The following is a 23,977-nucleotide window of genomic DNA, read 5'->3' as shown; positions in this document are numbered from 1 at the left end:
TTGGGGGGAGGCAGGCAACAGAAAAGGTTACTATATAGAAATAGAAAGCATGATGGGCAGAAGGACAAAGCACAAGCAGTGAGACATATGGTCAGGCTGACAAAGACAGAGACCAGAGTCAGAATCAGAGATTTGCAGAGATGTGCAGTGAGACAGAAGGAAAAAAAAAAAAAAACACTGCGGAGGAAAACTATGGAAGAGGATGAGTGACTGTATGGGAACCTGATAGTTGGATAACATCCAAAGAAAGCAAAGACAAGGAGGAGAAACAAAGAAAGAATGAGAGAGAGAGAGAGAAAGAGAGAGAGAGAGAGAGAGAGAGAGAGAGAGAGAGAGAGAGAGAGAGAGAGAGAGAGAGAGAGAGAGAACATTGTATGAGATCACCATTACATTCAGGAAAACAGGAGCAAAGAGTGGATAAATAACAAAGCCTAGAACCTGACAAAGTGCCACATGCTGATAATTCTAGCACTTGGGATTGAGAAGCAGAAGGAACAGGAAGCCAGGGAATTGAAACGGGATAAGAGACAAGAGAGAAAATGGCATAAAATACTGGCCACAGTAGTTGGGGAAATCAGAGAGCTTAGTAAGACAGTGCAAGGCAACCACAGAGAGCCTTTGGCTAAAGATCAATGTGCTTACTGTAAAGAAAAGGACACTGGGTTAGAGACTCCCAGAAGAAGAAGAAGAAGAAGAAGAAGAAGAAGAAGAAGAAGAAGAAGAAGAAGAAGAAGAAGAAGAAGAAGAAGAAGAAGAAGAAGAGGAGGAGGGGCAATGGTGGCTCTCTGAAGCTAGAAAAGGGAGTGTGTTTCATATTTACCCACTGAGAGTTCAAGACAAGTTAGAGAGTTCCTAGGCACTGAAGTCTTTTGTAGATTGTGGATTCCAGGTTTTGTTGAATTAGTGGCCCCACTTTACGCCCTCACAAGAGATAAACAGCCCTTTGAATGTGGAAATAAAGAACAACAAGCCTTTGATGCTACGAAGACTGCCCTAATGTCAGCTCCAGCCTTGGGCCTCCTGGATGTGACTAAGACCTTCCATCTGTTTGTGGCTGAAAACAAAGGCATTACCAAAGGGGTTTTTACTCAGAGATTGGGGCCCTGGAAAACACCTGTGGAATACTTATAAAAAAATTAGACTTTGTGGCTGCAGAATGGCCTGCTTGTCTGCGCTTAGTGGGTGCTGTGACATTACTGGTGAAGGATGCAGATAAATTGACTCTGGGGCAGAACTTGATAATCTCCGTGCCTCATGCCCTAGAAAGTGTAGTTCGTCAGCCCCGCCCCCCCCCCCCCCCCCCCCGGTCTCATGGCTGACTAACGCTCACATGACTCATTACCAGAGTTGTTCCTCTACTCTGATAGAGTCACTTTTGCCCACCCCTCAGAAGTCTGAACTCAGCTAACCTGCTCACAGACTCGGATTTAGAGCCCCCGTCCATAACTCTCAGCAAATTCTTGCAGAGGCACATGGGTGGCATAAAGACCTGATGGACCAGCCACTAGAGGGCACAGATGTTACCTAGTTCATAGACAGGAGCAGCTATCTAGAAGAAGAAAAGAGACTTGGTGTTAGACAGACACCAAGTTATCTGGACACAGGCCTTGCCAGAGGACACTTCGGCTCAAAAAGCAGAACTGCTCACCTTCACTAAAGCCTTGGATTAAGAAAAGAAAAAAGACTCAACATATGTAGATAGGAGGTTGGCTTTTGCCACAGCCCATGTCCATCCAGCCATATATCAACAACAGAGGGGTCTACTGATGGGAGGAAAGAAATTAAGAACAGAGAGGACATACCAGCTCTACTGAAGGCCCTCTATGACCCTGCCAAGGTAAGCATGATCCACTGTCCTAGTCACCAGAAGAGAGATACTGTTATAGCAAGAGACAACAACATGGCAGACTGAGAGGCATGAGCAGTTGCAGCCATGGCCCTGTGGGTGCTCTTGGCAACAGAGCCTGAAAAACCCATCCCCGAGATTATCTACACAGTAGAGGACTTTGCTTTCATTTCCAAAGATTCCAGTCACCAGTTCAACAAAAATAAAAGACTATGGTACACCTCCTGGGAATGAAATTCTTGCCACAAATACAAGCAGAGACTATGATCAAACAGATGCACCAGTTCCCGAAAGACATCTCACCAGCTCCAGGTCGGAGATCTGATCTATGTGCACCTGCATCATGCCTAGACCCTCAAGCCTCACTGGAAGGGCCCCTACCTAGTCCTGCTTACTACCCCTTATCCTGTTTCTGCTCTTAACTTTTGGCCCATACATCCTTAATTGCTTAAGTACAGTACAAGTTTTGATGCCCAGACAACAGTATCAGCAGCTTCAACAAAGTGAGACATCATTTCAGGATTGAAATGCACCAGAGAAAAGGCAGGGGGGTGATGTAGAATCCAAAATAAATTCAAGACCACTTAGCCCTTTCCCCACCTCAGAAGGGACTTTCCAAAAGATATAGTTTTATTGGTCAAAATGATCAGACCAAATCTACAGCTGCCAAAACAAGATTAGCTGTTCTCAGAAAAATAACCATTACAAAAATAACAGTTCTCAGAAAAATTCTCCTGCCCCTCCTTACATTAAATTCCAAGAAAAAACCATAAGGGCAGGCAGAGTGAGTCATTAGGCCAAAGGTAGTCAAGCTATGCAAACCAATGCCTGAAAGGGTTACTTTCTACACCAATGAGAATAAGCCATCTAGTCCTGTTGCCTAAATCTGCCCCTTAAAATGTATAAAAAGTGTTCCTTGTTCATCCAATTTATCTCCTCTTGCCTGTGTGCTGAGGTGGGTCCACAACACATTGGATACTTAAAAATCCTCTTGTTGTTTGCAGTGATGTAAGTCTCTGTGGTCTTTGTGAGTGCAGGCCTTTTGGTGGACTCCCACAGTTTTTCTCCCTCACTACTTTTCTTCTTTTTCTACCTCCATATGCTCCCTATCCCCCTTTATGTTATGTTTAAAGGTGATTAATTTTTCTATTATAGATTCCCAGTGGATTTCTACTTCCTAATTCTCATCGTGATTATGCAACTTGCTCTTTTAAAAGTCTTTCATGGAATACTTTCAATTCACATATTTATACTCAAAGCATTCTGCTTCTTGCCTAACCTTTCCTCTTTCTGCTAGCCATTTAATAAAATATGCTTATGTTGTACATAGATATTCTGTTCACTCACTCTGAGTCACTTGCTTGGTCAAACATAGTTAGCAAAGAGGTTGTGTATGACATACCCCTCACACAGAAATATGGTAAATGACACTCAATGTATTTATAAGAACAGTGCTCTTAGTCATGGATCAGACATAGAGGTGCTGAAGTGAGTAGCCTTGTATAGTGAGTGGGTATGGAATGGAGAGGAATGTATTAGCAGAAGGTATATCCTGTTCCTTTTTCTAGTGGAAAACTACAGAAGTACAGTTGACACATATTGAGAGCCAAGTCTAAGATCCTGATGAGTCCTCTGATTTCAGACTCCAGCATGTTGACCTCAAATGTCCTTCAAGACCATTTTCTCAGAAACATATTCCCCATTTCATTCTTGGGTTATGGAAGGAAGGCTCAGAAAAGAGTAAAGGTTATTCAAAACGTTTTGTTCTTGACAACTACTAGAACAACATTGCCAATGGAAGTTACTATTGCTTCTTTCTTGGTAGAAATCTACATAATGTGGGAAAGACCACTGGAAGCTCATCTAAGGAAGTAGAAATTTCCCTACCAAGCAGCATATTCTGTACTTTTTATTGTTGATACAAAACACCATAGCCAAAACAACTTACAAAGATAGCATTTAAGTGGACTTACATTTTGTTTCCAAGGGTTGGAGACCCTGAAGGCAGGCACAGTTCCCTTCTTGATCTGGACACAGAGAACATTGGGCAGTAGGATTCTTGGGAAGCCTCAAAGATCACTTACAGTGACATACATCTGTGAACAAGGCCATACCTCCAAATGCTTCTGTAGCATTTGCACCAAAAGGGACCTCGGAGTTAAACATGTAAGCCTATGTGTGTGTTTGGATCCAAACACCGTGAACCTCTGGAGCTTCAGCAGGACTGTATCCACAGGGACTCCTTAGTTATTTCTACTGGATGTATTAAGAACCTTATTTAAGGTTTCTTTAACATACTTTCCCACTTGGGCTACTTTAATCTTATCTGCTGGATAGTGTAAGCCCCTGATTTGATGATGCTATTTGCTGTTTTTATCCTCTCTCTCTCTCTCTCTCTCTCTCTCTCTCTCTCTCTCTCTCTCTCTCTCTCTCTCTCTCTCTCTCTCTGCCACTTTTCATGGCTATTTTGTTTTTGCTAGGTTTGCATTTGATAAAAACCAGTCATTCATTATGCAATTTTGAATGCAGTGGAACATTTCTGTATAGGGAACATAACTGATGTAGCTGTGAAAATCAATAAGATGGTATTTGTTTTGAAAGCATTATTACAATATCAAGCACAGGGAGAGGAAGAGTTAGAGAAACTAAGATTGCTTTGGTCATTGCTCCCCCACTATCTTGTGGTTGTATTGGGAACCTGACAAGTGAGCAGGGATGTCTTGGGATGCTGATAGCCTCTCTCCATAGAAATCTGACTTCTCCCTCTGTGTAGAATGACACAGGAGAAAATGCCTTGTGTCTTCAGACCTCCAATAAAGGATTAACATGTAGAATTTTTTGTCCCTCTGCATTTTCTTTTGTGCTTATTTCTGATTGCAAAGAAACTCACTGTTCAAGTTTGTTTGGGAGTCTCTTTATCTTAGCTGGCTTTAACTCAATGTGACATCTTGTAATTTTCAAAATGTTGGGAGAGAAATCAGTGTGTGAAAATACGTTTAAAGAAATCTATAAAAAAAGAAATCTATACAACATGAGTTTTGACTAAGGAATTGTAATAGGCAAACCTCCAACAGATTAACAACTTTATTGTCAGGTAATGTTAATTTGTTATACTAAGTTGTACATGCCTTTTGGATTCAACTCTCTTTATAGTTATTTTATTGAGTCTATTACAATTTCATAGGATAGATTTTGATTGAATTCATCTTCATTTCCCTGTAATTAAATCCTCCCAGTTCCCTCTCCATTGAACTCAGACAACAAAAAGTAATGTTTGTAGGCAAGTAGATAGTGCTAGAGAAAAGCATCCTGAGTGACATAATGCCAGCCCCCCAAAGCATATGGTATTTATTAGCTTCTATGTCTTTGATTAGCAACTACTATCCTTATAACCACAGTGGTAAGCTATAGACAAGGAAGTAGCATAGAGGGAAGGGGAAATAAAATAGATAGATAGGGTTAAGTTTAGAGGGAAGGATTGGCAAGATCTTAGAGGATTGGGAGAGGGGAGGAAAGAATATTGTGAGGGACTGCTAAACTATTGCCATTTGAGGGATTTTATGGACATTTAATAGGGTGGAAACTTTTAAACATATATACTGAATAAAATATATCTAAGTTGGAGTGATAGTACAGGGTGACAAATCCCTAATTAGACACCATTCACCAACAAGTGAATCCACCTGTGCTGCGAATGTATTAATTCTGTTTAAGTTGTTGTCACAGTGGCTCTACGAAAACCCCCTAATACTTCAATCATTGTCAAGGTCATTGATAGATGGCCACAAATGGGGGTAAGTTTCTAAGGCTAACGATAATGCCTTCTTCACTTACGGAAAATGGAAAAGTTGAGCTGGTGCCTACCTACTGAATACCTACTGGATTATCATAGTCATGGTCCTGGAAGATATTCTGTGTAGTGCCAGAGGAGACTGGTACAGTATCTGCAATCAACAATGGTGACCTACCTGCAAAGATACCTGGGTGTGACAGTGGCACAAAGTTGTGGTAGCAAGCAACCACTCTCTGGTTCTAATTAATATCTCCTCTTGAGATTCAACCTCTGCCTGACATTGTTACAGTGGCCAAGAATCAGAATAGATAGTTCAGGGACTTACAGGAAACCGAATACTATAGTTGGGGTAAGGGTGTTTAGTAATTAAATGACTCCTAATGACATCTGCTATGCTTATCAATTAGCATCTTGCTCAGCTGTCTTTAGAGAAGTTTCCTCCTTCAGCAGAGACACACAGCTGGACATTATGCTGAGACCAGAGACTGTGAACACTCAATCTTAAATGGGTTGTCTTCATCAAATCTCTATCTTCCTTAGGTAACTGTGCAGAAAAGGAGGCAGAAATACTGTAAGAGCCAGAGGGGATGGAGGACACAAAGAAAATAAGGTTTTCCATATACAACAGGATTTACACATAAATGAACCCATAGAAACAGTAGATACATGTGCTGTACCTGCACAGAACTAAGCCAGATTTGGTTCCAGTGCTAAGAGTGGAAGCAGACACCTACCTCCTATAACTCAGACACTATTTCCAATTGATAAAAGCTTTCAAAGAAAAATTTGTTTTGCTTTTCTCAGAAGTCCCACCGAGCATACAAAGCTCAGTGATAGAGAGTCCTCATATTCAGCAGGAGTTGGCCAAGACCAATTGAACTCAATGGTATTTTTGTTGTTTTTCTATGTTTGTTTAACTTAAAGATCTTGTGCTTATGGTAGTATATTTTCCAGTTTTGTTTTAGGGGGATTTCTGTGAGTAGAAATGTGTTATTGAACAGGAGATGAGGAAATCTCAGTGCTACGTGAGACTCTCCTGCAGTCTCTAGTACTTAATGTTAGAAGAGACACCATCCAAATTTGGAAAGTATCATTTTCTTTATTTTTTTATTTTCTTCTTTTTTATTTAAAAAGAATGTTTCTATTGTTTGAGGATTTCATACAATGTATTCTAATCATATTCATCCACATTCTTTCCCCTAATTCCTCCCAGATTCATCCCCCAGTTCCCTATTTGCCCAATTTGTGTCTGTGAGTTAGTTTTAAGTTGGAATTAACATGACAGTCTTGATGTCTCGATTCACTGACTAAGAGCCGGGTGTGAGGGCTCATGTCTCTTACTTATCTGGATGGGGAGGCAGGAAATTGTGTGAGGCTAGTTTGGGTTACACAGCTAGACACTGCCTCAAAGAAACATGTAACAAAAAAAGGTGTGGTCGGTGGGGGTTGGGGGAGAAGAAATGAGCAAAGAGTAAAATTATAACATGACCAGGAAAACGAATATTATTTATTCTTTTTTTCCCCTCCAGTTTTGTTTCAAATGTATTCTGATCTCCTTGAAGAAAAAAATGCTCTAGAATGACTGAATCACATAAAATTGCATTGTGTAAAAAACCACTCATCTGTGGAAGGTAAAACTTAATATGCCTGGAATCCGTTTGTCAAACATCAAGTTGAATTTAATCACCCTACACAAGCGTTTCCAGGGCAGCATCTAGAAGTGGATTGTTAGCCATTAGACCTAGTAATGCAATATTTTGCAATTCTTATGCATATGAGATTCATCTTTTCTACCCATCACTACTGTACTCAGTCAGTGGTGTCTACATGTACCCAAGAACATTTATTTTATATTATAATTTGATACACATCTTGATGGTCTTTCTCCCTCTTCGACATTTAACTTTCAATGCTCTGTTTCCATCCTCCTGGAATTTAAAAAGGCTCTATCATAGACACAGGATGGATAGACTCTTCCCTCAGCCTCCTCTTAGCCTGTGTAGCCCCGGATCCTTTCTTTGGGGACTAGTGTACTACAAGTTTTGCCATATCATATTTTCTTTTCTTTTCTTTTTTTATTAGATATTTTATTTATATACATTTCAAATGCTATCCTGAAAGTTCCCTATATCCTCCCTCTGCCCTGATCCTCTACCCACACACTCCCGCTTTCTGGCCCTGGCATTCCCTTGTACTGGGGCATATAAAGTTGGAAATACCAAGAGGCCTCTCTTCCCAGTGATGGCCGACTACGCCATCTTCTGCTACATATGCAGCTAGAGATACGAACTCTGGGGGTACTGGATAGTTTATATTGTTGTTCCACCTATAGGATTGCAGACTCCTTCAGCTCCTTGGGTGCTTTCTTTAGCTTCTCCATTGGGGGCCCTGTGTTCCATCTTATAGTTGACTGTCAGCATCCACTTCTGTATTTGCCAGGCATTGATATAGCCTCATACGAGATAGCCATAATAGGGTCCCTTCAGCAAAATCTTTCTGGCATATGCAATAGTGTCTAGGTTTGGTGGGTGATTATGGGATGGATCCCCGGGTGAGGTAGTCTCCGGATAGTTGATCCTTTCGTCTTAGCTCCAAACTTTGTCTCTATAACTCATTCCATGAGTATTTTTCCCCTATTCTAAGGAGGAATGAAGTATCCACCCATTTGTCTTCCCTCTTCTTGATTTTCTTGTGTTTTGCAAATTGTATCTTGGGTGTTCTATGTTTCTGGGCTAATATCTACATATCAGTGAGTGCATATCTAATGACTTCTATTTTGATTGGGTTACCTCACTAAGGATGATATCCTCCAGATACATCCATTTGCCTAGGAATTTCATAAATTCATCGTTTTTAATAGCTGAGTAGTACTCCATTGTGTAAATGTACCAAATTTTCTGTATCCATTCTTCTGTTGAGGGACATCTGGGTTCTTTCCAGCTTCTGGCTATTATAAATAAGGCTGCTATGAACATGGTGGAACAAGTTTCCTTATTACCAGTTGGAACATCTTCTGGGTATATGCCCAGGAGAGGTATTGCTGGATCTTCTCGTAGTACTATGCCCAATTTTCTGAGGAACTGCCAGACTGATTTCCAGAGTGGTTGCAATCCCACCAACAATGGAGGAGTGTTCCTCTTTCTCCACATCCTCACTAGCATCTGATGTCACCTGAATTTTTGATCTTAGCCATTCTGACTGGTGTGAGGTGGAATCTCAGGGTTGTTTTGATTTGCATTGCTCTGATGATTAAGGATGTTGAACATTTTCTCAGGTGCTTCTCAGCCATTCTGTATCCCTAAGGTGAGAATTCTTTATTTCTGAACCCCATTTTTTAATGGGATCATTTGATTTTCTGGAATCCACCTTCTTGAGTTCTTTATATATATTGGATATAATTCCACTATCTGATTTAGGATTGGTAAAGATCCTTTCCCAATCTGTTGGTGGCCTTTTTGTCTTATTGACAGTGTCTTTTGCCTTACAGAAGCTTTGCAATTTTATGAGATCCTACTTGTCGATTCTCAATCATACAGAACAAGCCATTGCTGTTCCATTGAGGAATTTTTCCCCTGTGCCCATATCTGCAAGGCTTTTCCCCACTTTCTCCTTTATAAGTTTCAGTGTCTCTGGTTTTATGTGGAGTTCCTTGATCCACTTAAACATGATCTTAGTACAAGGACTTAAGGATGGATCAATTCGAATTCTTTTACAGGATAACTGCCAGTTGTGCCAGCACCATTTGTTGAAAATGCTGTCTTTTTTCCACTGGATGTTTTTTTTTTTTTTACTAAGGACTATGAAATAGGGGGGTTGTGGTATTTCATTATTCATGAGAAGGTCTGCTAGAGCAGAACCCCCTGGAGCTAGTCTTCACAAGGCTCAAAGGAATAACACAAATTCTGACTAGGGTGTGCAATCCTTAGCTGTCATTAGCTAACCCTAGGCAGGACTTCTTTATCATTACTGTAAACATTTACTGATTCCTGTAAGTCCCTTTGAAGTCATTCCTTTGTTTTGTGTCAGGTAACTTCAATATACTTTGCCAGCTGTGACTTCCTATCCCCTTTATTTTCTGTATTTTATAAGACTATTGTTCACCTTGTGACACACCTTCAAATTTCTACACAATCTCCTGTGTGCATCTGTCTGTCATTTCTGCTGACTCTTTGCCCACCTGCAACTAGAGACCTGTTCCACGCAGACAAAGGGACCCAGAGGGTCTGTGGCACTAAATCAGATAGGGGATTAATATCCAATATATATAAAGAACTCAAGAATATGGACTCCAGAAAATCAAATAACCCTATTAAAAATGGGGCACAGTGCTAAACAAAGAATTCTCAACTGAGGAATATCTAATGGATGACAAGCACCTTAAAAAATGTTCAACATCCTTAATCATCAGGGAAATGCAAATCAAAATAACCCTGAGATTCCACCTCACACCAGTCAGAATGGCTAAGATCAAAAATTCATGTGACAGCAGATGCTTGTGGGGATGTGGAGAAAGAGGAATACTCCTCCATATTTGGTAGGATTGCAAGGTTGTACAACCACTCTGGAAATCAGTCTGGTGGTTCCTCAGAAAATTGGACATAGTAATACCAGAGGATCCAGGAATACCTCTCCTGAGTATATTTCCAGAAGATGTTCCAACTGGTAATAAGAATACATGCTACACTATGTTCATAGCAGCCTTACTTATAATAGCCAGAAGCTGGAAAGAACCCAGATGTTCCTCAACACAGGAATGGATACAGAAAATGTTGTACTACTCAGCAATTAAAAACAATGAATTTATGAAATTCTTAGGCAAATGGATGGATCTGGAGGGTATCATCCTGAGTGAGGTAACCCAGTCACAAAAGAACTCACATCATATGTACTCACTGATAAGTGGATATTAGCCCAGAAACTTAGAATACCCAAGATACAATTTGCAAAACACATGGAACTCAAGAAGAAAGAAGACCAAAGTGTGGACACTTTGCCCCTTCTTAGAACTGGGAACAAAACACCCCTGGAAGGAGTTACAGAGACAAAGTTTGGAGATGAGATGAAAGGATGGTCCATCCAGAGACTGCCCCACCCGGAGATCCATCCCATAATAGGTCACCAAACGCAAACAGTATTGCATATGCCAGTAATATTTTGCTGAAAGGACCCTGATATAGCTGTCTTTTGTGAGGCTATGATAGTGCCTGGCAAACACAGAAGTGGGTGCTCACAGTCAGGTATTGGATGGAACACAGGGCCCCCAATCGTGGCAGTAGAGAAAGTACTCAAGGAGCTGAAGGGGTCTACAACCCCATAGGTTGAACAAAAATATGAACTAACCAGTACTCCCAGAGCTCATGTCTCTAGCTGCATATGTAGCAGAAGATAGCCTAGTTGGCCATCATTTGGAAGAGAGGCCCCTTGGTCTTGCAAACATTATATGCCCCTGTACAGGGAAACACCAGGGCCAAGAAGTCGGAATGTGTGGGTAGAGGATCAGGGGCAGGGAGGGTATAGGGGACTTTCAGGATAGCATTTGAAATGTAAATGAAGAAAATGGCTAATAATAATTGGTAATACAAGAAAAAAAAAGAACATGGCTAGTACTATATGTTTTGTCAACACAACTTTAAAAATGACAATATGTCATTTTTTTTTTTTTAGAGAGAAGCAATTTCTTTAATGAAATGAAAAAAAACCTGTAGTCACATTCAAGGACAGTTTAGAATTGATATACTGCAGCATCACACTCAGGTGTACACAGACAATTGCTCAGTTAGACACATGTCATAATGCTGGGATTGTTTTGTCTCTTTGTGAGGGTAATAAACATTGTCAAAGAATCATCCTGAGTGACTGAGCAGTGGTTGCTAAGCTGTGGAGAGATATAACATTTCCTTTGACTGAGATATCCATGTCTTCTAAGTTGTCTCAATGACCTAAGATTTTCTTTTCCATATCTTGTACATTGATAATTTTTCTTGACTCCCTAATTTTTTCATTTCAAGTTTTATCTGTGTTTGAGTTTTCTGTAGAAATTCTAGTTATACTTTTATGTCTTGACCTGTTTCACCATTTCCCTCTCCTTTCCTTTAAGTTTTGATAAACTTCATTAGGGAATATTTTTTCATATCATCTTTAAGATCCTTGATATTACTCACAATTGCTGTTTTGAAGTCTTTTGCAAAAATAATTTAAATTTGTTTTCCTTCCCAGCCACTGGTCCCAGAATGATGACTCTGAGACTAATTATTAAGAAATAAGTGCCTTGGCCATTAGCTTTGGTTCATTCACTGATTACCTCTTAACTTATTTAACTATTTAAAGTTTTCTATGCCTACCACTTGGTTAGTTATCACTTCTTCAGTCCCAGCCTGCTTGGTCCTTTGCATCTCCTCAGTGTTTCTCTAACATTTCCCTGATTTCATCTACCTGATTATTTATGTCATGGTCTCTAATTAGGTAGGTTTTTGGAACACTGACAGGATTCTAGGTGTTGATATATTTTTATGTGTGCGGGTGGTTATTCTGTTTCTTGGTTTCTGTTGCCATTTCTGGGTCTTAGGAAAGTGTGTTTTCTGTGGGTTGTATGGTGTGGGTAGAGGTTGGCTTCTGAATGTTGGATGGGGACCAGAAGTGTGTTAGAAAAAATGCTGAGGGGTTTTTAATAAGGTCAAAAACTATCATTGTATATTAGGTCTCTGAGCTAGGAGCAAAAGGGGAATCTCTTTCTCAGCAGGTCTTCTCCTTCTCTGTCCTTGTCAGGAAACTGGAAACCTGCATACCCTCTACCTGAGGAATTTCAGGCAGTCCTGTTCCTGCGACTTCTGGAATTCCTGACCATGCTACTGAGGCACCTTAGTACCTTAGCATTCATCCAATGACCTTTGCCCACTCTGGATAGTTTTACCCACTTCTCCAAAATCATATGATCATTTGTTCACCTTGAATAAAGTCAAGGTATTATAGAGTCACAGACTTCATGGAATGTATCTCTACTTTGAGGGAATTTATTGTGATGATTTACAATCTGCAGTCCAACTACCCCAACAATAAGCTGCTGTAGATGGGAAGTCCAAGAATTTAATAGTTGCTCAGTCTCATGAGGCTAGGTGTTTCAGCTGGTCTTCTTGTCAGATGTCCTGACAAGTAAATGCAAGCAGTTAAGAAGAGTGAATATGTCCTTATGTAGGCCTTCAGCAGAAGCTGTGACCCAGATAAAATGAGTTTTCCACCTCACCTGGATCTGGGGCTTGCTTTGTCCCAGGCTCACCTTGTACTAAGAGATCTCCTTGCCTTTTTGTCCTGGGATTAAAGGCATGTACTACCTTGTCTGGACCTTAAACTTTTCATGGTCATTATCACTCAAGATTTCCATGCCAAAGTCCAGGTCAGAAACTTGTGTCTTCCAGCCTCAAGATCTGGATTACAGGTGATTGTTCCTATTCTGGATTGTAGTTCATTGCATATGTAGTCAACTTGACAACAAGAAATAGCTATTACATGCATATAAGCCCACACCAAATAAAGATATATGCACATGGTAAGATTGACTCAGAGAACTATTTCATCAAAATCATCTAAGAAGACCTTTGCTTGAAAGACCTGTAACATTAACATCCTTGGAGGAAGCCTTCTATCTCCCTGCCCCTGAGGCACTGGACCCCAGCCTAACTGGAAAGCTGCTTATTCCAGTTTCTGCCTAATCCTTCCAGGTCTGTGTGTACCAGTATGTGGATGCCCTGAGAGGGAGAGAATAGAGGTCAGAGGGTCACAGGGGCTTTAGGAAAGAGCTGGTCAGATCCTGTGTACATCAAGAGATGGGGTCCCCGGGAGTTGGACCCCTGTCCTAACATAGGTTGGAGTAAGGTAAAGAGTGATCTGGAGAGACAAGATCAATGGGCTAGTGGGAACTGGGTCTGAAGCAAGAGTTGGATTCTCCAGTGAAAGGAGTTGTGGAGGATGAGTGTGGAGAGATCATTATGATGGACAGGTAGGAGAGAGTGATCCCCTAACCTAAGTCCCTCCAGATGTGGCATCCAGGATCCCAGGTAGAAAGTGCTTCTAGATATTGGGGGCTGAAAAGAAAGGAATGGGATTAGGTGCCTGGGGTGGTGGCTATGAGGTCTACAGGAAGTAAGAAAGCTGGGTCTACTGTAAGATTTGAATAGTCCCCAGGATTGGATTTGGGATAGACCATCAGGATCCTGTATATGGCTGTTATAGGGAGGGAGGGAGACTGGAAAGCGTGTAATAAAGGACAGGAAGAATAATGCAAATTACCTATTTGAGCAGTAGATGGGTGTGTCCACTCAGAGCCCCAAAACTAGAGTTTTTCTAGATATATGATATTCTCACCAAGTGATGGGAGCATTAAGAAAAGCTGAGCCTGTTGCAAACCTACAGGAGTTCACATGGAACGGAGGAGGTTACGTAGCCGGAGAGGCCACTGCAAGCTCTGATCTATTTTAAAATGGTATCTTTTACTCTTTTTTCATATTTCTAACTCAAAATAACTCTGAGAGTTTATGTACTTTCCCCATTTAATATCCTTTGATAAGAAAATTATATCAACTTATATTTCCAAGAAAGAATAATAAAATACATGCTCTTTTCTGTAAAGGCGGTTTAGCACTTCCCAGAATGCCTAGGTGCAGAGCAAGCTTTGTTCAAAGCTCATATTGACTTCAGGTGAAGAATGTTAATTCCCCAATAGAAGAGAGTGTCCTAACAAAATCATGTGGCAATGCAGTTTCAGGTGTAGAGAGAAGATGCTTCAGATGGCAGCATTTCTAAATGCACATGATTCTTGGCCAAACCCCTTTACAAATTGGGTTACAACGCACAGGCTATTCTTAAACCACAAGTTCTGAGAGGCAAGAACTCTTGGAGAAAGTGAATGAAAAGAACAGAGCATTGTTAAAGACAGTTTCCTGAGAACTTTTCAGCCTCAGAATACAACAGCATAGCTTCCTTGAAAATAAGACCAGCCTGTAGCCTAATTCTTAGTCTTTTTACCAATGTCTTTTTATAGGCAGTTGATACAAGCATGTTCTTAAAGGGTAGGATCTCTCTACCCTAAAAACTGTTTAGAACTATCCTACATCCACCCAAAGACTTCCTCTACTGTGTATGCTTGTCAAATCCCAGTCCTAGAGTCTGGTATCTGAAGGCCAGTTATCTATGGTTTACACAAAGGAAACTAAGAGGCAGTAGCTTGTAAAGAGGAGTGGGTTTGATAATATTTCTGTGTAGACTAGGGAGAGAACCATTCTTAGCTTCTCTCCACCTTTCTCATACCAGTGCTACAATTTTATGGAAAGCTAAAACAAAAATTCTCAAACAGACATATGCAGATTTAGCTGAGAGAAAATGTGTAACTCTGAGAATGTTATTTTAGATGGCACCCCTTCCTGGACTGAGCAAGGATGGGAAATCTGGAAGAAATTCTATAACATTCCTTCTGTCATGGTGCCAAGTACACGAAAAAAAGTAATCCATTCTCATCATCTAGTGCACACCCGATGGACAATACATTGGAATTAGTCTCACATATGCATCTGTTTCTGATTTTTCCTCACTTCACCTCAGATCCACGATCCCCTTTTGACACTAGCATGAAATTGTCTGGCCATAGAAGGGACATATAATTGTTTATTTACATAAAATCACAATCCACAGATGAGGTATTGACAAATAATTGTTTCTTCCATTGGGCTTCATAAAGCAAGCAGAATGTTCTGAAGGCTATACATGCTTTGAATGCGGAGAGAAATTAATGGAAAGAGCTCCGAGGTACAAGAGGTGCTGAGGGGCTTGGCACCAGGAGCTGGGACACAGGTGCCTGTATGTCTCTGGGGAGGAACTTCAGAAAGAAGGCTTGTGGCTGGGTCAGTGACTGGCAAGGTTTTTGGTGACTTGATTAAGGCACTAAATTGACCTCTGTGTCAAAAGAAGGCAGTAGCACCTGTCTTTTGTGTCTCTACTTGCTGAAGGACTTGATTACACCCAGGTCCATGTCCCACCCTCTTCCCATAACTGAGACTTTGTGTCCAGTGTCTCCTTGTGCTGCTCCACTAGTGTCCCGATCCACTCTGAGGTTTTCTGCTTGGCTTCCTCCCAGCTGGCAAGTGGCTCATAGCCCAGATCTCGCTGAGCTTTCTTATAGGAGAAAGTGAATGTGCTACCTGACAGTGTGACCAAGTGGCAGTTAAAGGGTGGTATATATCTGTAGATTGGACTCAGCAGGAAGCTCACAGTTTCCAGCAGGAAGGCAAGCCAGTACAGTAGGGGCACAGGAAGGCTCCAGCTGGAATCAAGGCAGAAGCCCCACTCCTTGCTGAAGGTGTAACTTATATCATCAAAGCTTTGGTGAGGGGTGTCATCAGAGATGTAGTAGAACTCTCCTTGGATATTTGGTGACTTCTTGGGGTCTCGAAGGCCCCTGGCAGCCAGAATGTGTGCCCAGGTTATATTGCCCACATATACTGGGTTGGCTGTGTTGAATTTGCCAAAGCTTCTCAGAATATCCTTATGTTTAAGGGCCATAATTATTATGTTAGAAATGAGTGGACTTCTCTCACCATAAATGCACATGGGCCTCAATGGACAAGTATGTAAAGTGCCACCATTTTTTTAGCATGCTCCCATTGGCTGCCAGCACTGCCTTCTCAGCCATCTTTTTGCTGTATGGGTATGGATCAGACCATGTACTTTCATGATACTCTTCCTCGTGGCCATTCAAGACAATCTCCTTGTAGGAGTTGTGCCCTGTAACATCAACTGAGCTGGAGAAGATGAAGGCTGGCACACTGGCTTGGATACAGGCCTCCAATAAGTTCTGGGTACCTAATCACAGACAACACACTGTCAGTGTCAGGAGATAAATCTGAAGTTCATGTGCACAGCTTCGTGCTTATTTTCATCCCCTAGCCCAACAACCTCTTCACTGTTAAGTTGCATCTTCTTTAACTCAACTCACAGATACCATGATATAGCCAGGGGACTACAAAAGGAATTCAGAGAGAAAGCATATCTTGGCTTTTGTGTTCACAGCACTGTGAGTGTAATCTTGCTTGTGTGTGTGACTGGGTGTTTTTCAATTGTTAACTTCAAAAGGCACCTAAAGTTTCAAATTTTTTCATTCTTAATATGTCTATGATATAAGTATATTTTTACACATATAGATTCATACCTGATTTTTAAAATTATCAAACCAAAAGATTATTTCTTAAATTATGAATAGGAACTTTTAAAATTAAGAATATTGAACACTTAACATTGTTCAGACTCAAGGACACTTGTGTACTGGTGATATGCATGTTTTATTTTATTGTTTTGTTTTTGTCATTTGATGAGACTAGCACAAAGGGGACAGAAGGCTGTTGGATTTGGGGAGATATAGAGATACAGTTGTTTTCCTGATTGTATACACAATATTATAACATTATTGGTTCTATCCATGACTTCATTTACCCAGTTATATAAAGTAGAAGTGATAAATATTACTTCTAGTTTTCATTCTGGAAACCAGCCCTGAGTGACCTTATGTGTTGGTGTTAGCAGAAAACTAAAAGAATTTGTGTACCTCCTGTTGGTCATTTCTATAATGGCAGAATATTATGAGGCCATGAAGCTGTAGAAGAACTAGCAGCATGAAAAGCAGGCATCTGCAAGGTCTAGATCTGGCTCATAAGAGGTAATGGGTCTGGGGTTGTCAATTGCTTGTAGTTGGAGTCCAGTCTCCCTGGAATTTAGCACAGACCTCACATCCTGGGTTACTTACTTTCTATCTGGCAGGCCTCGGCTATGGAATAGCACTGAGATCTACCAGCTGGATCTAGTGAGCAGAGGCATTAGACTCAGAGTATGGCAAGTATTCCATGCAAAAGCATCTCTTGCTGGTGTGTGTAGACATTTTAAACTGCCCTACTTTCACCTTGTCCTCTCCAAATACATTACCTTTCAGATTGACATCTAGATGGCCTAGGAATGACACCTGTGATATCAATGACAGCAGCAGTGTGAATGACAACAGAGATGCCCTGGCAGGATTTCCTCAGGTACTGGGTGTCAAGAATGTCTCCTTCCAACACTGTCACCTTGATGTTTGTCCCTAGATCTGTGGAACACAAGGCAGGTCATTGAGAAGATTCTTTGTGGGCTGTATACAGATACTAGTTACCTAGATTATGAAGAACTGTCATAGTTGGAAAAATATTGAAGAGGAAGCCTGACATATGGAAAGAGAGTAAAATATTCTCCTCGCTTCCTGTAGAAAACAAATCAGATAAAGAAGCATTCAAATGTTAAGGAGGGTGGGTGGGAAGTTAACTCATTCATCAAAGGGACTTAGGAAGTAATAGAGAGCTGTCTAGCAGTTGAATTACTAATCAGAATGTCTGTCCCAGCGTTTTGATGAGAAATCCATTCCCAGCAGTGGCAGCAGGGAAGAAGACACACTTGTGGTGCTTCTTAATTCTCACACAGCTTCAAGGCTTTTCTTTCTTTCTTCCTTCCTTCCTTCCTTCCTTCCTTCCTTCCTTCCTTCCTTCCTTCCTTCCTTCCTTCCTACACTTCCTGGAGACTGGTCCTCTGAACCCCACATAATAACTGAGGAAATCTGAGCTCACAGTTATGTCTACACCAACTGATGATACCCCACTTGTTCTCTCCCAACCTGTGCTATTAACCCATTCTCTGGCCTTGCTTGGAGTCAATTTTTCAAAGACAGATTAAGATCATGCAACTGTACTGAAATTTCCCAGGAAGCCAAACAGTGAGATAGGCTGGAGAAACCTGGGGTGGAAGAAACATATAGAATTTCTTGCTCCCAATTCTCTACTAAGTGTATCTTATCCAGGCCCCCTCCTTTTGCCATGCAACGCCAGGAAGGACCTGAATTACAGATAGGTAAAGAAGAGACTGCTCAACGAATTAGGTACCAAGCTCAGGATTGAATTCTCTGATCATGATCCTATCTACTCACCCCCTCCTTCTCCATTTTATGTTGATGTTGAAAACCAGTGGTTCTCACACTTCCTAATGCTGCAACCCTTCAATACTGTTCCTTATGTTATGGTGATCACCAACCAGAAAATTATTTGTATTGCTAACTCATAACTGTAATTTTGCTGTTGTTACAAATTATAATGTAAATATCTGACATGCTGTCCCTGTGAAAAGGTCATTTCACTCCCAAGGAGTCACTTGGCTGACTGACAATTCTAGATCTACTGCTTTAGATAGACTTGTTCAGGAGTGTTGCTGTGACAAGAGAGTAAGAATTCAGACCTGTAGTGAAATAAAGTCTCATCCTTGAGCTTTATTGAGGACTCTGAGATCCAAGGAGAGAGCCTGTAGAGTGTTTCCTGGTAGAGCCATAGCAGCACCCTTATCTAAGACATCTGGATGTGACAGATATTTGCAAAACAACATCATGTATGGTGCTGTAATATGAGCTATTTCAGAAAAAGACAGAGAGAACCTCTGCTACACACTGGGTGTGAAGAATACAGAGGCTGCAGCTGGACTTCCTGGGCTCCCATTTAGTTGGTTTATGTATCTGTGGCAATTGGGGAAGCCACTTTACTCTTGCACTTGTTTATCTCCATCTGCAGAAATAGAGGATAGAAACATTAACTACATTCCAGACAGGTTACTCACAACAAATGAGTTGTCACCATGGTGTGCCCCCACAGAGCCTGGCAGGGAAAAGACACTTTTAGGAATCTGCACTCTTATGTTTAGGCATGGCCTTCTCTATGCATACCCACTGTGGAGATATTCCTCCAAACTGAGCCTTGACTCTTTGCAAGTATTGCTGAGACATCAGGATTCTAATTAATTGAATTGCCTGTGTGTTAATATTGCTTTCTGGAAGCAACACTGAAGATGATAGAGGAGAGAACTGATCCTGGAAGAGGTCAGAGACAAGATGCAGAGGGTGGGTGTTGTCCCAGAGGGCTATAGAGGGCTCTGTGTGCAGGGCATATCCCTATGTAATGTGCATTTACCCTTGAAGCTGGGGAGAGGGCAAAGTACTAGCTTGTGCCACATACAGACAATAGGAAAGAAGACTCTGGAGCCAAGAGCTGACCCCTGAACAAAATACTAGAGCTTAAATGAGGGGCCTCTAGCTTGACCTGTGATGCTCATTACTCACAGGACACTGGTAGATTCATTTTTCTTTTCCCAACTTAACGTCCTCAATCTTCCATTGACCTTTCCTACTTTCCCCACAATGTTATTTTAATGACCTGAGGTTTGGAATAGGTGGTAAAATATATTTCAAAATCAGTTGATTCACTTATTCCCAGAATAATAAATTGGCAAAAGTTTAGTGGCCTGCACCAGTGAATTCTGCAATCTTATTCATAGTGATGATAAACTCCAGTGAGGAATGTGGTCAAATGAATAAGAAAAGTCTATGAAAGGTATGGACAGTCCTGCTCATGGTGGCTTTGTGAAAGTTCCTCAGTATGACCTCATGCTCAGAAATCCAGTTTCTCAATCCCCATCTCTGTGTCTTTGTATCTGCTGTCCCTACCCTAGCCCTCTCTGTGTCTCCTTATATTTCAACCCCCTTCATGTATTTTTTACTTTTTATTTTACTTCTATCTAAGATGCTAAATCAAAGACCAACAAGCAACTAGATCAGTAGCAATTAGAAGAGAGAGACAGAGCTAGTGATGGGCCCCCAGCTTAATGGTCATTATGGCTATTTCATAACAACTTTCTAATTCACATAAAAGAACTACAGAAAAGAGAGAGAGAACTTCTCAGTCCAAACTCTGTCTCTCCTAAACTGTGTTTTTCTATGTGTAGTGTACCTTTTGATGAATGTGGACATGGAGAAGTGTTATGAATGCAAGCGTCTTTTATATACTGCACAAGGGAGGAGCCCTCCCATGTGCAGGCTGTGTTGGCTACAGAGTCATTTGGCAAATTCTCATGTTCACTTACTGAAGAACTCCTTCCTTGTTTCTGGTCTGAAGACCTTGTCCAGGACCCTGATCTCCTCCAGATCTTCCTCTTGCACCAACAACTGGATGATCCTCTGTCCCAAAAACCCTCCTGCTCCAGTCACCAGGCAGCTCCACCCAGGCATGGTCAACACAGTAAGCAGATCACAGTGGGAGTGAGGTTAATTTAATGTACGTGACACTGGAGATGGCTAGAAAGAGAGATGTCGAGATTTCCCCAAATCCAGTTTCTCCTTCAGACCTCCCATAGCACAGATCATAAGACATGGTGGCAAATTCTCCATATCACAAATCGACCTATCCCAATATGTACCAATAAACTGTCAACTCACAGGATGTGGCTGTTTAACAATATTTCTCCTTTACCTAAATGCCTGTTGCAAGTCTGGGTTATTTCACCTGTGCTTCTGGACAAATGGTCACAAATTGGGGCTCAATATATCTTTACTAAGCATGATCAAGTTACATAAGCAGTTCCTCGAACCCACAGAAATGGTTACATAACTTTGTTGGGTATTAAGTGTGTAAATGTGTGTGTGTGTGTGGAGTGTTAATAATGGGAGTCATGGAGTAAGACATAAAGGAAGAGCTCTGGGGTTTCTATGCTGTGGGGAATATACAGCCCTCCAGAAAGCTCTCCAGATTCAGCAATCTGTAACACAGGCAAACTATCAGTGGGGGCCTGTTTTGCACCCCATTTATAGGCATGCTTGAACCACACACAATTTTGTTAAAATGTGATAGGACACAGAGTTTAGCCAAGTGCAATCAGACTACATAAGTGACCCAGTAAGTCCTGTCTTTTGTAATTCCTCAATCAGTTCTTCCTTGAGGTTGTGAAACAGAAGCCATTTGGTATAGGAAGGGACTGTCAACCAGCCACAGCCTATTTGGAATGGGATTCAAGTCATGTACTACAGAGAAAAAGCGCATTTAAATGATAGTATCAAAAGCCACAGCCTGTTTGTTATGTTTTTTTTTTCAAAAATCTCTCATGTCAAAAAGACACATAATTGAAAAATCTAATCAGTCAATAGGAATCCATTCAACCTTTATTAATTGCTTCATACTATCTGAATATGCCTTTCAAGAGAGTTGGCCACTATAATTCCTCAAGTTTTTGGCAAGCATACACTTTAATGTCAGGAATATGGTATAATTGGACTATAAAATAATATTGTTGTACTCTAGCCTTGTTGGAGCTGTGGATTTGTAATAAGATCCCCTCAAACTAGAGCCCATTTATCCCCTTCTGTTTTCTCAGGGGCTCCCCCTTTTCTCTCAATTCAGCAACACTCAAACATTTTCGCATTTGGAAGGGATATTAGTTGCAGGCACTTGCCAATCTAGATCGCATGGAACACTGCTAGTGTAATAAGTAAATCCTCTCCCATACAGTTGTAGGGGAAGCTTCAGCTTGTAGAACTGGTGGCCTATCTGTACCAGTAGCCAATATAGCAGCATCCACTGTTAGCCCCATTACCATCTACTTCACCATAGATCCCTAGAAAGTCTGAAAATAGTTTCCATGGGCTCTGTCCATAGCCTAGCACTTTCAGTTGCTTGAATCCTGCTCCTCAGACCATAGCTTTGATGGGTTAGGGGTTGACCTTTCCAGTTATATGGGAAGCAAAATGTCAAACTCTTGAATATATTTATACACACACACACACACACACACACACACACACACACACAACCTATTCAATCCAACCTCTGGCTTCTGTTTTAAATATCAGGCAGAAGAAAGATTTTTTTTTTGTTATTTACATTTTCTGTTCCACAGTAGTAGGTAAAAGAGATAAGGACTTCAGAAAAGGTTTGGTAAAAGGTACTCCTTCAGTGAAGTTTTGTCTTCTTCAATCATTGTATCCACTCAGTCACTACTAAGACATAGCCCAGGTCTAAGAGGACCTCCTCAGGGAGCTTTGCTCAGCTAGTCATCCTGCTTCTCAAACAACTCAGATAAAAGTGACTCAGCTTATCATATAATGCCTGTTTAAACACTTTAAGTTTGTAACCCATCTTCTCTGATATTTTGGTGCTCTAGTGCCAAGTTAATGACTTGAGTGCCCTTTCTCTAGTCCACTAGGCTGGCCAGCAATTTGGGAATAACCTAATGTTAGTTTTAACCATGTAGAGTTATACAATAGAGTGCCTTCTGTAACGATGGGTCCTGTATTAACCCAAGTATTTCTCAACTGTGCAGCTTTAAACCAAATCCTCTGTCCAACTAGCTACTCTCACAGAGCACTTGAATAAATGACAGAATTCTTTGACTGCACACCTTCCTGTTGCCTCCATTTCTTGTTTTTCCTTTCCCTTAATATTTTGGTGAAAAAAAAGATATAGAGATAATTCCTATAGTTCTTGTGTAGTTGTCTTTGGAGGACAGGTGAGGATGGGGGCTTTAGTTCAAATCTGTAGTATTCTGAGCTCTATCTCACACCAGTCTGATCCAGAGCTCTTAATCCTTAAGACTCTCATGCCAGGTATCCTCTCTTACAATGACAAAGCAATGCAATGTTTCACCACCTATCTTATTGTTACATTGTTTGTTCCTGTGCACACATAAGTACCATGAAAATGGACTAGAGAGGGGGCAGTAACAGAATATTTCTATCTGTTTTTCTTCTTCCCTTGGTCATGTTGAAGAGATTTTTTTTTCTCCTCTGCCTTTATCCATTACTTGTTTCTTTACTTGGCTGCCTAAGTCTAGGCCTTTAACAAAGACGTTCTGATTGCAAAATGCCTGTGGTTGTTGGTGGATAATACTATTTATAAGTAGCATGCTTGATAGATAGTAATACTATAGTATACCTAGTTAGCTAGTTGATTTGTTTTAGTAAGGGGTCACTCCTAGAACAGAAATAAAAGTATATATGTAATCAAAATGTATTAAATCTGCTTTAAAATAGTAAGAAAAGTTAAATCACAATTCAGAAATTGGTCCTAGAGGCTAAATGACTCAACATCTGCAGTAGTCCCACTTGGCTATCCCTCACATTGAGGAGACAAACTGAACTTAGTCACAGGGTATGGTGTGTCAGCAGTCCCAACCTGGTGCTGGAATCTTAGAAGGAATGTTTCTGGACTGCAGCTGGTTCCTAGTCCAGGATGACACAAGCTTGGAAAGGCTGGTTCTGGTCTCTGCAAAAGAACCACCACCACCACTACCACCACCACCTCTACCACCACCACCTCTACCACCACCACCACCACCACCACCACCACCACCACCACCACCACCTCTACCAGCAGCAGCAGCAGCAGCAGCAGCAGCAGCAACAGCAACAGCAGCAACAGCACTGCCAAACAACTCATATGTGAGAGGGAAGCAAAGCCATCACAGTG

At 41.1% G+C, this 23,977-nt stretch overlaps 1 protein-coding gene across 1 annotated transcript; it reads right to left on the bottom strand.

Annotated features, from left to right (window-relative positions):
- Positions 1-15,641: 15,641 nt before the first annotated feature.
- LOC110291888 (3 beta-hydroxysteroid dehydrogenase/Delta 5-->4-isomerase type 2-like) lies at positions 15,642-20,750 on the bottom strand. The gene is given in 5 exon segments (XM_021159110.2): positions 15,642-16,274; positions 16,276-16,487; positions 17,601-17,620; positions 17,622-17,760; positions 20,604-20,750. Coding segments are annotated over 5 exon segments (1,149 nt in total). The 5' UTR covers positions 20,749-20,750.
- Positions 20,751-23,977: the final 3,227 nt, after the last annotated feature.

Source organism: Mus caroli, unplaced genomic scaffold (genome assembly GCF_978045245.1).
Source record: "Mus caroli unplaced genomic scaffold, Mus_caroli_1 scaffold_3, whole genome shotgun sequence".
NCBI lineage: Eukaryota > Metazoa > Chordata > Mammalia > Rodentia > Muridae > Mus > Mus caroli.
The sequence above is the reverse complement of the archived record's forward strand: the minus strand, read 5'-3'. Positions and strand labels throughout refer to the sequence as shown.